The 17,698-nt window shown below is 38.2% G+C and overlaps 1 protein-coding gene across 1 annotated transcript in view; it reads left to right on the forward strand.

The window, feature by feature from the left end:
• NUP205 (nucleoporin 205) overlaps positions 1–17,698 on the forward strand; it is a 70,381-nt gene that overhangs the window by 21,468 nt on the left and 31,215 nt on the right. Inside the window, exons 9-20 of the mRNA XM_074941805.1 lie at positions 203–319; positions 1,941–2,078; positions 3,153–3,303; positions 4,378–4,583; positions 6,056–6,238; positions 6,973–7,023; positions 10,715–10,924; positions 12,054–12,153; positions 14,805–14,942; positions 15,214–15,403; positions 16,443–16,563; positions 17,318–17,399. Of these exons, the coding sequence (XP_074797906.1) occupies positions 203–319; positions 1,941–2,078; positions 3,153–3,303; positions 4,378–4,583; positions 6,056–6,238; positions 6,973–7,023; positions 10,715–10,924; positions 12,054–12,153; positions 14,805–14,942; positions 15,214–15,403; positions 16,443–16,563; positions 17,318–17,399 (1,687 nt within the window). The remainder of the gene's footprint in view (positions 1–202; positions 320–1,940; positions 2,079–3,152; positions 3,304–4,377; positions 4,584–6,055; positions 6,239–6,972; positions 7,024–10,714; positions 10,925–12,053; positions 12,154–14,804; positions 14,943–15,213; positions 15,404–16,442; positions 16,564–17,317; positions 17,400–17,698) is intronic.

Here is a 17,698-nt window from a genome sequence, read left to right on the forward strand (position 1 = left end):
AAATTAAAATAAACCCCTGCAATTTGAAAATGAATTTCAATCTATTTCAATAGCATTTTTGTTTATTAAGGACATGCTTAGGAGTGTTAAAATGTTTTATAAAAATAGATAAGACTAGGTTGCTATTTGTAATCTTTAAGATGATTTTTTTTTGTTGGCTTAAAATAGACCAACATTCTTCTCCACTTCATAAATTGTATAGGTGAAACAGCTGAGAAACCGTGCAGATGAAGATGCTCGTATGATCCACATGAGTATGCAGATGGGTAATGAGCCACCTATTTCCCTTCGGCGGGATCTGGAACATCTTATGCTTTTAGTAAGTCCTACTTTTTAATTATGTTCGTAAAAAGGGATTATTTGGGGGTTTTCCTGTTGAAAACTTCTGATACCTTAACAGTAAAACACATTATTTGAATAAGAAGATACTGTGTGGGGCATACCTTACCTATTTTTAATTGTCAGTGGAAATCTTCATATTTTTGGTTAAATCAGAAGTAGATATTTTCATTAACTAGTGATGTAGTTGAATTAATTTGCTGACCTGACTTCCCCCTTCTAATAAATATTAGTTTATTTTTGTTCAACATATAAATATTGCACCATTTGTTACATTTAAAATACTGCACAACGTATACACAATCATACGTCAAAAGATATTCGGGTATCTAAACTGTAGCACCACAGTATTTTAAATGCAACTCCTCCCCCCCCATGTTAACACAACTTTAAAATTGAAATTCCAAGTTTACAAATCTCAAAACTATGGTTCCCATCTAACAGTATTTGAGGCACTTTGTGCTTATGTAGTGTTTTGTGTTTCTGCATCATCCCAGCAAAATTCTATCTATTCACCTTGGGTGAATAAAGTATCATTAATTTTTACATGATCATTAGTCATTATGGTAAAGGGTGAGTGTGTAGGTTTTTTTGCATCTGATATTGTAATTTTTCATAACAGTTTTGCAAGGCTGCTATATACATGGTGTTGAGATCTTAAATGCAAAAAGACCAAGTTACAGCTGATGTGGGAATTGTAACTAAATTTCCTGTGTTTCATTAGAGTAAAATTTCAACCATAATGTTGCCTCTATAGAAGGGTCTTTTTCCATTCTATTTCTTTGTTTGTTTTAAAAGAAATAAAGTTGGTCTTGTGTGTTTATTTCAATTTGTGATTGTTAAAGTTAGATAACATATTCAAATACTGTATGTGGGCAGTGTACATTTTTTCCATCGTTGTTAAGAAATAAATGTTATAATAAAACGAATTGGTGAAGTATACAAATTGCTCCTTAAATACAGTGTACCAGGCAAGTTTGAAATTTTAAATTCTAACCATTTTAAAGCTAGAGAAACATTAAAAATATTTTTTTTCCACAAAAACTATTAGGCAATTTTATAAATCATTAAAAAAGGGGCTTAGAATGAAAATGCCTTCTTAATCAGAACTTGTTATGGCTCTGGCACAAAGCTATAACACACCTATAAAATGAAGAACTTGAAACAGAAATTATTCTGAAGGAAATTTGACCAGTCAAAGAACAGTTAAAAGCTTTTAATCCCAACACTGTCTGATTTATTTTAAGCTAATTGCAGCACAAATACCCAAATGCTCATTTAAAGAAAATACCAGTGTGTTGATATCCAGGGTTTTATAGGCAACAGAGGGAGAATACCATTGAAATTTACAAATAATTATTATTATTAAAAAAATCTGGAAATTTCAGGGGTTTTTAGCTATGGATTGTTCTCACATTACTGCATAGGAATTGCCATTTTCAGGAAGGGAATATTTAAAAAAATTATGTATTAACCATGAGATTATTTTTCTTCCTGTATTTCCAGGTTGTGCTGAAGTAGTGTTCATTGTTAAAATCTTGGCCTTTTTATTTGCATTGACATTTTTTCTCTCTAGAACCGTATTTTTTGTCCCCCTACAGATTGCTGAGTTGTACAGGAAGGATCCCTTTAATCTGGAACTTGCTCTTGAGTATTGGTGTCCTTCAGAACCTCTCCAAAGCTCCACCATTATGGGATCTTATCTTGGAGTAGCCCATCAGCGACCTCCTCAGCGCCAGGTTAGCCAAATTCAACTTTTTTCCTCCAATGTTTTCAGTGGAAAAACTTTTTTTTCCCTTTTTTTTTTTTTTTTAAAATGTGTGTCATTTACCTTTGTCATGGTGTTAAAAGCTGCAGGCTGGAGCACCAATAGCTCCTGGAATCGAGAGGAGTAAAGATGGTTTTTGAGGAACTGGTAGAACCACTCTCGTATGGTCTTAAGAACCTGTTATCCATTGCCAAGATATTAGTGCAGTGCTCCCACCATTTGTTGTATGGGCACTATAGGCATGCTAGAAAGGGAACCTTTACCAGTTGTCCTTGGCTGTAGATTGTTCTCTGGGGTGTCGGTGGGTATTAATGGGAAAGAATCTAACCACTTTCAAAACTCTTGTTTATGCTTGAGCTACCTAATCGAAGACTTCTACGCAAGCAGCTACATTTTCTCAGTGAACATGACTAATAATAATATTTTGCTCTTACGTTGTACCTTCTGTCTGATTATATCAAAGTGTTCTATTGATATTCTCAGAGGCAAAACTCTGTTAAGGTGCAGTTAAGGTCTCTTAAGGGTAGAAAACATTACAAGGATGTTGTAATTATCTAAAACCCAAGGATATAAATTAGGATTAAAACCAATCCAAATATGTTAAGGTAAGAAATGCACAGTTAAGGCATCCAAACAACCTTAGCTGTGCCCTGTAGTAACCTAATTACCATGCAATTATTTAGAGATTATGGTCTCAGATTAGATTTATTTTTAAAGAAAGACATATTAGATTTTCTTCATAGTTTTCCCCTTTTGGCATCACTGCAGCTAATGTTATGGAAGAGTATTGCACCCTTATTGATTAACATGTGTTCCTTTGCAATATCCTGAATATTTTGTGTATCTCTTTTTCTCTTCAAAATGTGGATATTTTCTGTTCAATGAAACAGAACAAGCAGTTCACAAGTGTATTTATTTTGGAGTTGTGGTGAGGGTTTTGTATTTTTTAAGTCCAAACCAGAATATACGATATCATTTTGGTGTCTGTTGTCACCCCCAAAATACGGTTAGATTTCTTTTTAAACTTTTACCTTTTTCATTCCAGGTCGTCTTGTCAAAGTTTGTTAGACAAATGGGAGACCTACTCCCCTCCACAATTTACATCCCATATTTGAAAATGCTTCGGGGATTGGCCAGTGGGCCCCAGTGTGCTCATTATTGCTTCAGTTTGCTGAAGGTCAATGGCAGCAGTCATGGTAAGAAAGGTGTTTGACAGTAGGCTCACCTCCCAACTCTTTTCCTAGACAAATTAGACAAGAATGCAGATCTGGATGAGATTAATTGTAGTTTACTACTTAGTTAGCTACTATTAGTCTTACACCTTTAGTACAGAGGTAAAACTCATTTTCACTTTCATTTGTGGTCTGCATAAAGATACTGGTTTATATATGTTAATTAAATATTTGAGTGTCCTGATTATGGGAGTGGCTGAATTCCTAATATATTTAACAGAAAGCTATAAAACATTTTAAAATCAATGAGAGCTTCAATATAGCACTTTTGCTCAGTACAGCATGTTGAAGAGTCACTTATTAGCATAAAATAGCCAGGCTGTGGATTTCCAAATACATTTTTAAATGATGGCTGGCATTTCTGAGGTTGCTTTTAGAGGCATCCTGACAAAGTGCCATCATTTGTAACACAGGTAATATAAGAGTTTCTGTTTTGTTTTCATACTAGCTTGTCGGGGAAAAAATTACGAGACTAACATTGTCTTTACACATTCAGCATGACAAAGCTTCTGATTCATAAACCCATACGATAGCATGATTAAAACAGTAAACCTATTTTACACCTGATTATCATATTAGTAATGTCATAGCTCTTCAAAAAGACCATAAGAGCACAAAGCTCACCAACACCAGGCTTTTATCATAAACTTTGTTTTCCTCTCTGGCCCACTTTGAATCTGAACTGAAAGTTGAGTTCACTGATGATCTCCAATTCTGGTGTGCCATTGCAGGGTACAGATGGTTAAGGAGAAGGGACGGGGAGGTGTTTTATGGATGCCAATAGACACTTTTTTTTTTTCCTCAACTCAGAATGTTTTCAGAAACAACTCACATGTTGTGGACATTAACATAAATGATAAATAATAATAAAAGTGCACAACCTCTCGTACATAGTGAGAAGAATTTCTTATTAGTTCAGCTTCCAGAATACTGTGCTGAGTACAAGTTAGGGCAGTTTTTTAAAGTTTGATATCCTCTTGCCACCCTGTAAAAGAGCAAAATTATTTTGTAATCAGTTTGAACATTTTTCTTTTCCAGCTGAAAACATCCAAGGAACAGGTGGCAGCCCTGTCTCCTGGGAGCATTTCTTCCGCTCCTTGATGCTGTATCATGAGCACTTAAGGAAGGACTTGCCAAGTGCAGATAGTGTTCAATACCGTCACCTCCCCCTCCGAGGAATCACCCAGAAAGAACAGGATGGATTGATTTCCTTTTTACAGCTTACAACTACTATAGTGAAGTGGGTAGGTAATCCTTTTCTTTCTTGTGTCTCGCTGGTACGTTTCTGTATCTCTTGCAAGATGACATTTAAACTGACTTACAGATTTGAGTTTGCACGTAACTAACTAGTGGTGACCTATGCCACGTTTGCCCAAAATGGCACTCTGGGCAGAGTCAGCTAGCAGTTGCTGTGATTTGTTTTCTGGACTTCATAAGTGATAGCAGGAATGACTCGGTTGGACAAGCATGTGATAAAGCAAGAAGGGGCAGGGTCTGTTGTTGGTACTGCAAATTGCTGATTTTTGACTTTCAAGACTCCCTTCCCTGTTGTGGAAGAGTTGTCTCTTTCTTTCACAGCTAAGAAGAGTTTAAAAGAAATCAAGTCAGAGCTGAAGAACTCTGAGCATTTACATTTAATAATTTGAGAGGGGAAAAGCCAGAAGAAGTAAACTAAAATAAAAGAGAGAAAATGGCAGGGGAAACAAACTGCTAGTGAAACTTACCTCCAGGCTGGATTTAAATGGCTGCCAGACCTATAGCTGAAAAGGCACCTTGAGTTAAAGGGGTGGAAACTCCAAGCAATGGTTATGAAAATAATACGTCAGTGCAGGCTCTACATAGGTGGTACAGCTTTAGTTCAGTTACTGAATACCCACATGAGGAGAGGGTAATTCTATATTAAGTATGCTTAGAATATCTAGCTATACTAGAACTGTATGCCAGTTGAATAGCTTAGCAAGAGATCTCAGGTATGCTTTAACTAGCCCTACCCAGCTTTTAGATCTTAACAAGTTTAATTTCAACTTAGTGAATGTTAAAAATAGATAATACAGGCTTGTAATAGAAATAATGACAGAGCCCTTATCTGCTCTGGTGTGAAGGGGCTGTTGAGGTATAAGCACTTGATTTCTCTAGAGACAGTTGTGTGAGTGTGTTCCTGCTAGTATATGCTTGGGAGTTACAGAAGAGACTTGAGCTTCCAGCACATATGTGCACAATTCCTTTAGTACATGTTGAAAGAAGAAGAAAGAGGGTGAAATACTTGGTAATTGTATTCAATTATTTTTAAAAATAAGCTTCTTAATCAATGTTTTTAATCAGTTAAAAGTGATGCTTTAAGTTGGAGCAGTCTTCCATTCTTCCCATCTCTAAGATGTGTTGGGCTAGAAAATGGCATCACCATTGCTTAGGGCTTGTCTACACTACCCGCCAGATCGTCAGACTGCGATTGATCCAGCGGGGGTCATTTTATCGCATCTAGTATAGATGCGATAAATCGACTGCGGAGCGCTCTCCCGTCAACACCAGAACAAGGAGCGCAAGCGGAGTCGACGGGAGAGCATCAGCTGTCGTATCTTAGATGGACCCCTCTCGGTAGTCTAGACAAGCCCTGAGACTTTGAATCATTTGAGTTAGGTGATGCAAAACTCCAAGACCTTTCAAAGTGACAATGTGTACTCCACCCTCCCCTCTTGTTTTGTGTATCGTTCTGCAGAGTGAGAATGCTCGTTTGGCACTCTGTGAGCACCCCCAGTGGACTCCAGTGATAGTCATTTTGGGACTCCTGCAATGTAGCATCCCTCCCATTTTGAAAGCCGAACTATTAGAGACTCTTACTGCCTTTGGGAAATCTCCTGAGATAGCTGCTTCACTCTGGCAATCACTGGAATATGCACAGGTATTTTAGGATTTTGCATGCTGCTTAGAACTGTAGTAACTGAGTCCTGGTTGAATTGTAATATATTTTAACATTATATACTTAAATCTTAGCAGTAATATGACACGCTTTTCCTAAATGCTCTTTTAATCATTTATTTCCATTGCTGATTATCAAATTCACATTGTTTCTTACTGTAGAAAAGGCCTGTGTACTGATAATAGTGGTGTATTCTTATTGCGCAAGGAAAGGGAATGGGGAGAAACCGGCCCTTTGAATCATAGAATCTCCCGCTTGGAAGGGACCTCAGGATGTCGCCTAGTCCAACCCCCTGCTCAAAGCAGGACCAGTCCCCAACTCACATACCAGGGGAGACATAAAGATCTGTGAATCCTGAAGTAATGCTATTGTTAGAGATCACAAGATAGCGTTTGACCTCTCTAGATGGTTTAGGAGTGACATCACTGCACTGGAAGGAGTTCTGTCCAGTGCTTGGCTGAAATGAAGAAGCAACATGACCTAGCCCTTTGAGGGTTGGGGGGTAAAAGTGAATGTGGAGTATCTGTACAACTCTCAGAGATGGGCAGTCCATTGTTCTATCAGCAGATTAGAGATTTTTTTTTTTAAAAGCTCCTGTTCCCCCTGAAAGAAGTGGTTAGTAGGGAATACAATAAGCATTTCTGGTACAATGTAAACATCAGCCATTTCTGTTAGTAGCTATGTAGAAACACATTTTTTCCCCCTTTCTGTTTAAGATATTACAGACTGTAAGAGCTCCAGGTCAGAGGCAAGCAACTGGCATTGAGGTAAGGGTTCTTCTCTTCTAGGAAGCCACTTTGATTTCTATACAGATGAGTGCAAGGGGGAAAATGTAGAGGTTGTGCCTGCTATTGAGTCTTGAAATAAAATCCCTCTTTGCTTTGCATCTGTTATTCCCAAACGTACTCAGGGCTCCTAGAAGTCTGTTTTTATCTTGCTTTGTAAATCTAACGGAGTTCTTAAAATTTGTTTGGCCATGCCTAGCAGCTTTCTAATATGTATGGAATAGATGTCTTTGCCCTTCTTTCTTGTTAGGTACACATTTTTCTAGAATTCCTAGACTGCTTATTGTTTTCTGTCTTTCATTTTTTTTCTGCATTATCACTCAGTTTTAAGTCACGTAAAATCCATTGTGATTTAGCTAGAAAAAGGAATCATACTCATTTTTGCTTATCAGTATGGATTAGTTCATCAGACTTTTGTAGGTATTCTTGCTCTCATTTGTTTTCAGACTTTTCCTCCCCCCATCCCCCTTTAAACAAAACACATGTAAAGGTTACATTCTAATCAGACATGCAATGTATATCATTATAGTTGGGCAGTAGTTCCATTATAGCTAAGGCTGAAACTTGTTTACTGTTTAACAGGTGGTTTAAGGGCAAGTCTACACTACCCTGCTACATCCACACAGCTGCACCGATGCATCGGTGCTGCTGTAGCCCTTCTGGTGTAGATAATTACTGCACCTCCGCGAGAGGCAGAACCTATGTCCACAGAAGAGTGTCTCCCGCCGACATAGTGCAGTGTGGCCACTGCTTTAATTTGATGTAACTTACATCACTCAGAGGGGTGTCTCCAAAAATACCACATCAATTTTTTTTGCAGTTTAAGTTCTTATAACTTTTTTTGGACCCATCTGTTCTTATTATAGCTCTGATCCTCCCATAACTGATCTCATCCACTCAGAACTGATTTTTAGCTAGTGTCTAACACTCATTTTTCTCTTGGGAAAAACAATATTTAAAAAGTTGTTAAAGCTGGATTTACAGTGTGGCTTGAGCCAAACTGGCAAGCGTGTCCCAGACCTGACGAAGAGCTTTGTGCAGCTTGAAAGCTTTTCTCTCTCACCAAACGAATTTGGTCCAATAAACTATATTATTACCTCGTCCACCTTGTGTCTCTAAAGCCAGAGAAAGTAATTTGTGCGTGTACAGCAGGACTGGGGCTCCGTTGCAAGACAAAGTGTAGGCAGCCTGATGTTAGAGTAAGTGGGTGGCTCAGGGTGATGTGCCATGGCTATTCAGCCCAAGCAGTACCCACATACATTTAGTTTGAATCCTGCCCATGACAGCTTGCTGAGAATGTGTGTTGTACTCATTAGTTGCTCTGTCTGTGTTTTGCAGAGGCTCCTTCTGGAAGTTTTGTCCCGATACAAAGCTTATGACTTAAGAACCAATATTTGAGTGTAGTCCCCACATGCATACTCATTTTACATTAGAAGTATTGTCAAGGAAATAGCTTAATTAAACAAAAGGAAGATGGAAGACTAGTAAGCAGCAGCACTAGGATAATGTGATCATGCTGTATGCATCTCATTCCTGAGCAGTGAGACTGAGTGTGATCAAAGAAAAGCAAATAGCTGCAACTCCTATGTCAGCATGATCAAAGGGGATACTGAGCATCAGCAAATGCACTTGTAATAGAGAGCCCTATTCTCAGGGCTGGCATAAGGTCAGCATTGACTAATGTGGTGCCAGCATACTATCATCAGTCAAAAAGTAGCTTATGTTTATAAGCATAGAATAAACATAGAAAACAAATCTCAACTTTATGCAATAATTCATATGATCTACACAAACCAAAGGTTCATGCCTATCAGTTTTATCTCTCAAAGTATTGTAATTTTTGTGTGTAAAAAACCAAAAGGAGGTGGAGGGGAGTCTGAGGGAAATGTCAGACACTAGAAAAAAATTAGTCACTTGGCCCTTTTAAAAAAGTCGCATCAAACAATATTTTTCGCCTCACATGTTGCTATAGAAAAATAAAGCAGTGAACAAATTACAGTAAACTTTTAAGAATTATATTATGATGCAAAAAGAGAGAGTTTGTAGACCTTTTTCACTCCAGTTAAAATGGAAATCTTGGTGCAGCCTTAACCGTGGGTGACATTACCACCCCATATAACATTGCTGGGTTACATTAGTGCTAGGCATAGAGATAGTGGTGCAGATTTGGAGTCATTTGATCAAGGGATCCCTCAGATGCTGCCTCCCTCCAATAAGTCTTATTTTAGTATTCAAATTTCTTTAAAACCAGAGGTGTAACAGGATTGTTTAGAATTGATATTCTACAGCACTGGGAGAGGGGAGCATACATCCATTGAGATGAAGGGGTCACTTCACATCTCTGAGTTCTTGTGTCAGGCTGCATTAATTTCTATGGGCTGATTTGATTCAGCTGAGCATTCAGGCCTGCTGTGCTGCCGAGGATAGTACAGAGTCCATTCTCTCTACATGAGGTCTTGAAGAAAAGTAAAAAGTATGAGGCTCCCCTCCATTGCTGCCTCCAGCTGGTAGATATGCTCCTCTGTTACCACCTTCATTCCTTCTCATGGCCTCTCCAGCCCTATTGGGAGGATAGAGGGGTCAGGAGGAGGGCAGAGCCAGTAGAGAGTGGCAGTGAGGTGTTCCCAGCCTTGTGCCTTCCCACAGGCACCCCTCAGTCATGCTCCCACACTACCACCACTTCCTCAAAAATCCAGGAAAATTCACTGCCCAAAAACTTTAATGCAGAGTTAAGGTTGACTGGCGATGCCTTGTGTCCTCCCAGAACACTGAGTCGTTCCTCATGTCTGCTTATCAGCCCAGAATGATTCGTACTTACCGTATATCCCCAATGGCCATTGCCACTTCCAGAGGGCGGAGTAGAGGTTGTAGGGTCGGGCAGTTGTGTACTGGAATTCTGTATTTGCTGGTTTTCAGAGGTTTAAATACAGGTGCTTTTAACATCTTAGAACGGTATAAGGCACTGCCAGTCAATCTTAATTCTGTGTAAACAACCATTTTAAGAGGTGAATGTACTATAAACTATTATCTGTCCTCTTTTCCAACATTGTTTTTAAAATCACCTAATGGCCAAGACACTTGAAAACTGGTGGCAGCTTAGAATATGTTTTAGGCTACAATCTTGAAATCTGATGCATGTAAGAGGACTTCTGTGCCTGTGCAGAGCCCCACAGAGGAGAATTGGATGTAGTGTTGGAGCCAGCGCATGTGCATCACATTGTGGCTTAACTTGTTTCTTTGCTTGTTTTTGTGGTGAGTAGTGGCGAAGGAAATGGTATTGCTATTAAAAAGAATGGTAGATAAAGCAACAGTTGAGCTTAATAAGAGTAAGAGCTATCATTACATTATTATGCTAATTGCTTTTCAAATAATGAAGTGTCAAAGTAGGTAACTTCTTAAATTAAAAAAAAAAAAAAATTGGGCCCAATCCTACTTTCCCTGTGCACCCTGACTCCCACTGAAGTCAACGAGAATGAATTTCAGTCCTTTCAGCCTTCAATCAACATTCCCTTCCCTTTTTTTGGTTGTGTTTCAGCCTTATTATTCTGAATGTATTTTAATTTTAATTACAAATCTATTGAGGTGGAATCTTGTTGCTGTTGTCTGGTTCTTTAGTGTTATTTCTTAAGTTGAGACCTTGATTTTTTTTTTTTCCCTCCCTCCTCTTGGGAAGGTTGAACTGAATGAGGTTGAATCTCGGTGTGAGGAGTACCCTTTAACCCGTGCCTTCTGTCAGCTAATCAGCACGCTGGTGGAGAGTTCATTCCCTTCTAACTTGGGCGCAGGACTGCGCCCACCAGGCTTTGACCCCTATCTGCAGTTCCTCAGAGACGCTGTGTTTCTCCGATTTCGCACCAGAGCTTACCGGATTGCTGCTGAAAAGGTAATTTTTAGTTGTGAAGATAGTTCTTTTGGGACTAAAGCACTTTAGTCCCTGGCCTTGGAAGAGCTGTGATGTGCAAGTTTGATGCAGCTGTGATGAGTCCATGGATTCTTTTAAATCAAAGCTGTAGCCAAATGACATCCTCCACTCCTGAGAAGCAGATTGCAGAGAGATTTACAGTATATATCTTCATTGTTCAAGAATCGCTTGGTTGTCCTTAAAGGGCGAGAAGCACTGAGCTTCTTGATACTAATACATTAAATCGACAAGATGTGATAGCCTTTCAACAGCCAGCAAGGAGATGCCGAAGTTTGCCAAAATGTGGAGCACAGAATGTAGACTGGAAAGAGCATTTTCAAACACCACTGTTTGCATTGTCAAAAGCAGGATAAAATTAGTAAACAGTCGGGGTGTGAGTTGTATTGAGTTTCCATACTTCTTTGGTATGATAAGAACTCTATTTCTGAAGGTAAAGTGTCTCTAGCCACGTGAGAAATACATGGAGTTCGCTATCTGCAGTTGTTACATTATGATATTTTATAAATTGCTTTGTTACCAGAATTTTACCAGTTTGGCTCATGATCGCTAAACCTAAGTAGCTTTCATAGACCTGAATAATTAGAACCTTCATCCACCAGTTAGAGTTCTTTCATCATGACCATGTCACAAGATTATTTAATCAAATAGTGTTAACATAGTATTTTAACTTCTTGAAGCATGGAATTTGAGTTCCTCAATATGATTCTTTTTGATGACAATGCATTTACATTGAAAGTGGAGTGACCCAGGCAGGCAAACAGTCAAGTTTACCAGCATATTCATTCTTTTATACATTTCAGAATAAGTTTGCATCTAGTTTTGAATATACTAAAAATACACTGTCGTTATATTTGCAGATGTTCTTTTTAGTTCAAAAAAGCACACTGATAGTATTTCAAATTCTCTGACTTAAGCAATTTCCTAGTGCTGTGGGATGGTAATTTTAAAAGCAGACACATTTTTCTTGAAGTCTTGCCTAATCCATTGTTGAATTGTTTCACTTTCCCTTCTAGTTATATTGTTCTGTCATCCTGGTTTTGTGAATATTAATAATATCCTGTGTGGTGTGTTGTTTTGTGGTTGTCCACAGTGGGAGGTAGCTGAGGTGGTTCTGGAGGTTTTTTACAAGCTGCTGAGAGACTACGAACCTCAACTTGAAGACTTTGCGGACCAATATGTGGAGTTACAAGGTTAATTTGTTCATTTATGTACTGTCAAACAAGATTATTACTTTCACTCTACTTCCATACCTCTGTATTGTGATCTTATCACATTTTACAAGCAAGCTGAGTCCATGCTTAGATAGGAAATATCCAAGAAACTCTAATGTGCTGCTGACTCAGTAGGCTGCACTCTTTTCTGAATCAATAATGAATCAATGCCCCAGCATGGAACTAGGGGGCAATGTGCTTCTGGAGGTGGTGTCTTTAAGATGAGATATAAAACTGACATCCTGCACATTTGTGGTCATTAAAGATCCCATAACACACTCAGAAGATTAGGAGCATCATGGCCAAAATCGAATTAGGAAGTTACATTTTGTTGACCAGAACTTGTCCTGCAATTTCATTTAGATATTGTAGTATGAATATTCTATACTGTTAAACAGCTGCTTCCTTACACTCTGGATGGTGGTGAAGTAATTTTTTGCGTATGTATAATTTGTGAAGCACTTTGCATTCCTTCAGAAAAAATAATATATAGTATTATAGTAAAAATATAATATAAGACGTTGGAGCACCTTTTCGTTGTGTATTTTCTACTCCCTTGCCCCCGCATACCACAGCAGAAAACATCCTGCCATACGGCAATAAATCGCTAGTTACCAGGACCCAAGGAGGCAAGTGAACTGTCTATCAAAATTGGTAAAAAAGCATGACCCACTCACTTACTCAGTCTTTTCTTCCTTGCGTACTAGCATCCAGATTCCTTTAGTTTGAGTCTTTGTGTTTTCTTCTTGCTCTTTCTCTATAGAAGGTAGAAGAAAAGAATGCAGAAAGAAATGAGACAGGCAGAAAGGCAGTAGGGAAAAGAACATGCTTCTTGTAAAAGGAAGAGGGCATCAGGGCAAAGCTTACCCTGTGGATCAAAAGCTCTAAACCAGCTTTACAGGACTCAGTTCTTGCCCTTTGCTGATTCTAATAAGTAGATGCTGTTTCCTTTGTATTGCAGACTTGCTATGGCATGTTCCTGTCCTTTTGTGAGAGATGATCTTTTCTTCTAGTCCAACTGCTTGCTCTCACAGGTGGGGTGTGGGCCTGACTGAAAATAGATGCTTATAGTCCTTAAAGTAGCCACATATTTGAAAAGATGGGAGTTGGTGGAAATGCCAACCTTGAACTTATGGGTCTAGGCTTTAAACCTTATATCTTGTCTCCATGACATGGGAACCAGATTCGGGAAATGGTAATTGGTTCACCTTTTAGGACTGGATCTCAATTTATTAATTACTGGCTATATGGGGAGACATCAGTCATTTGCCTACTGTGTTCTGTGGTTTACCAATAACCATTTGGCAGCTGGTTTGTGGGGAACCTCTCTGCCTTAGGACATAGGCACTGCTACTTTATGAGAAGAAAGCATTATATTTATTATGACTTTGCCTTAGATTTTCTAGCAACTATAATTATCTCATTAAAAACAGCATTTGACAATTTATTTTTACTTTGAGATTTTAAATATCTTATCTTATTCTTGGGCCTGAATTTCTGTTTCTATGGCTTATATCTAAATCTCCATTGTAATCACACAGCCAGTTAAGGATGCTTACTTGATGTGTTCTGTAGCCAATTTTCTATTGATGTTACTGAACAGTGAAGGTTATCTAGTTTAGAAATGATTCATTCTAGGATGTTAAAATTAGTACTTCCTGAACTCAATTTTAATGAGGGATACTACTCTTCTGAGGCCAAGAAAGAAGGCAATTGCTGCATTATAGTGAGTTTGAGGCTAAAGTTGAGTTTATTCATCTTAGTTTTGTACTGCACATTTTTTAATGTGAGGTTTCCTCTTAAAGTTTTTCACTAAGTGATGCTTGTTAATTTGCAACAGGCTCAAAGAACTTTTAGAAACAGTGCGTAGGTGGAGAGACAGGCAGAAATATGTCTTTCTAGTAAGTTTGGCACAGACTGGAAGGCCTCTAGATCACACAGTAAAAAGGATCCTTTCAGCTCCAGTGTTTGTGTCCTACATCATCTTCCTTTGTCTTTTTTAGGGGGATAAGTAAACTGGGAGTGTTAATATAGACTTTTTCTTATTTACAACGTTTTTTCTTTTGCCAGCTGATTTTGTTTTCTGATGACCTTTGAGTATCATACCACCAATAGTTTTCTTCTACGCTCTAGTTCATTGCAGCAGATATTTATAATACGTATATTAAACATTTCGTGCATCTTCAGTTTTCTTTTTTCCTCACACAAGGTCTTCAAAGGAATCTAAAGTAATGCAAATTTGTTTCTGTGATCTAAAATCATCCTGAAGAACCCAGAGTAGGTGATTCTGAAGAGATTGTGGCTTGGGCATCCTTTACTGATTTAAATGTAAAGGTTGGATGTTTCCAGGAAGAGTACACCTGGTGAAAGCTAAAATTCTGATTTTAGATTTCGAAGTCTGTCTTGTGGCAATCGCCCACCACTATTCTTTCCTAGCTTTTATGAGCTGCTGTCTGCTTAAGTGGCTTTTGGGTGGAAAGTGCTCCAAAGAATTTTCCTGTGATATATCACATTGATTGCTACAGTAGCTATTGTTGAGATGTTTTCTGGTATGGAATGGAGTAAGAGGATGCCTCTGACAAACAGAATTACTAGTAAGTAATTTCCCCCATTTTCTTTTTCTTTTTTAGGAGAAGAAATAATAGCGCATAAACCACCTGGATTCAGTCTGATGTATCATTTATTGAATGAGTCACCAATGTTGGAACTGTCCCTTAGTCTGCTGGAAGAAGGGGTTAAACAGCTTGATACGTATGCCCCCTTTCCTGGTATGTGCCATTAGTTTATTTTTAAAATATTAATGAAGAGTTTACCAACAGCGATGTGACACTGGTATTTCTATATATCTTTTGTTTCTCAAATATATAAAGTTATGTTCTGAGGGAAGTTAACTGAAAAAAAGTTATCGGATCTCAAGGTACTTTTCTGAAAGAGTACTTTGATGAGCTGTTCAAATATTACCTTTTTGTAGAGGCTCCAGGAATTGTGGCTTGCTTTGTAACTATTGTATGTGTTTGCTTTTTTGCTTATGTACTGTAGGGAAGATGCATTTGGAGAAAGCAGTGCAATATTGCCTTGCACTTCTTAATCTGACCCTACAGAAGGAGAACCTCTTTATGGACCTCTTACGTGAGAGCCACCTTTCCCTAATTGTCACACCTCTGGAACAGCTGCTGCAAGGAATCAACCCCCGCACTAAAAAGGCAGACAATGTGGTAAACATTGCCAGGTAGGCACAAATTACTTTGGGGACAGGCACTTTGGCTGTGTTGGAAAGTGAAGAGAGGCCATTGTGGCTGTAATTCTTCAGTTGCATCCATACAGTAGACCCTTCTGCTTGCTCAGAGCCTCGCTGAACAGTGAATTCTGCACAGCTTGAAGGGTCCACCTGCATACATCTGATTGCAAGAGTGGGGCAATTCCTCTGTTCTGAGGAATTCTTCTGAGTTACTCATAATTTTTGTGAAATTCCGAACTTTTAAATTCATTGCTTACCTGTGTATAACCTTCATTTCTCCAACCTGGACTTTTTCACAATAGCCATAGATTCGGCCAGTAAAAGTTCCTTTGACCCAATCTGCCACCGTAGCCTTTTGCAGCACTGCTCGTTAATTATTCCCATTAAAGGGATACTATTAACTTGATTTTCAAACGGGGAGCAATACAGTTTCAAGTACCACACTTGCCATTGAGTCCCTCTGCCAATGTTTGTGGTTTACACTGGCATTTTACTATAGGCAGGCCAATACAAACAACTGGAAAACTGACTACAGAGGAAAAACAGTGAAATCATTACACACGCAGCCCTGTAAAAACAAAGTGTGTAGTTTTTTCTCTAATCCTCTTGTTATCGTAATCTCAGATGTTATGTATAGCAATAGTAAGTATACAGTTTTCAGATAGATGTCTTTCAGACCATTGCTCTTTGTCCACCTATTTCCTAAGGGTGTGTCCAAATGCCTTCTTTCATTTATATTGACCCCTTTAAGGTGGATATAGGGTAAAAGAAACAGCAGAAAAATTTCTGGGAGTAATCTCTCTCCTGGTCAGTCTTTATTACTGGTGTGGAGAGGGTTTAGCTGCTGTGTACCTTTGTAGACAAAATTCTCAATCTATAATTTAAAAAGTTTGCTATATATACAGGATTATTCAGATTTTATTTTAAATTGTTTCAGTTTACAAATGCTCTTTTTTCCTCTGGGTATTATTCTCTGGGAACTCTGGAGTGACCAACAATTTAATTACATTATTCTTGCAATTTTTTAAAGGTATCTTTATCATGGCAACAGCAATCCGGAACTGGCTTTTGAAAGTGCCAAGATCCTTTGTTGCATTTCTTGTAACTCCAACATTCAGATAAAGCTAGTAGGAGATTTCACACATGATCAGGTAACCACCATTCTGTTTGAATTTGGGGAAAGAAAGTAGTGATGGGAAAACAATAGTTTTACTACTTAATAAAAACAAACCTAGATTATATGTGATAAGGCTACATAGTGCCTTGTCTGTACAAAAGAACAGATTATTTTTCCATAGCACAGGGGTTCTCAAAGTGGGGGTCAGGATCCTTCAGGGGGTTGCAAGGTTATTATATGGGGGGGGGGTGTCGCAAGCTGTCAGCCTCCACCCCAAACTCCACTTTGCCGCCAGCATTTATAATGGTGTTAAATATGTTAAAACGTGTGTTTAATTTATAAAGGGAGTCCCACTCAAAGGCTTGCTATGTGAAAGGGGTCACCAGTACAAAAGTTTGAGAACCACTGCCATAGCACCATAAAGATTGGCTACTTATTCATGGCATTATGTTTTTAATGGAACCTTTCCCACGATAAGGAGCGGACAGTTTTGTATGGCATACTAACCCTTTTCTTTGGTTAGACTGTCCTCCCTAAGGGAGGTTAATGTAACGTATTTTTAAGACGTTAGAGTTTAAAATATTATTTATCATGTGGCTTAACAGTTGATGTATGCTTAGAACAGGTAAGACCCCAATAATGAATGCTCACTAGTATGATCACATTTTTGTCAATGAAATAAACTATAAAACTTCATTTTTTAAAATCATCTTGTACTTAAATCAGTGTTTTATCTTCATCAAAATTCTCTGTGTTTTTCATTCCCAACCCTCCATTTCTGAATCCAGAGTATAAGTCAGAAGCTGATGGCTGGGTTTGTGGAGTGTTTGGACAATGAAGATGCAGAGGAATTAATTAATCCAGAAGATGGTATGTGACTGGTCACATTTTATTTACATGATTATCTTTTGTGTAGATTTCAAATTGCGTGTATTTCCTTAGCGTGCTTTCAGCAAGTACAACTTTCAAATTACTGAGCAAGTAAACCCTGAAACCGTTATGGTTTTGGCATCTCAATTACACAGAGGGCCCCATAGTTGGATGAAGAGTATTCCTCATTTATTTTAAATTAGGACAATATTGTAAGAACAGCCTATTCAAAATTGAACCAGTTCTTAAGAGAAAATATTATAAATTGCTCTGGACAAATTGTGTAGGATTATATTCAA

Source organism: Natator depressus, chromosome 1, assembly GCF_965152275.1.
Source record: "Natator depressus isolate rNatDep1 chromosome 1, rNatDep2.hap1, whole genome shotgun sequence".
In the NCBI taxonomy this organism is placed as follows: Eukaryota; Metazoa; Chordata; order Testudines; family Cheloniidae; genus Natator; species Natator depressus.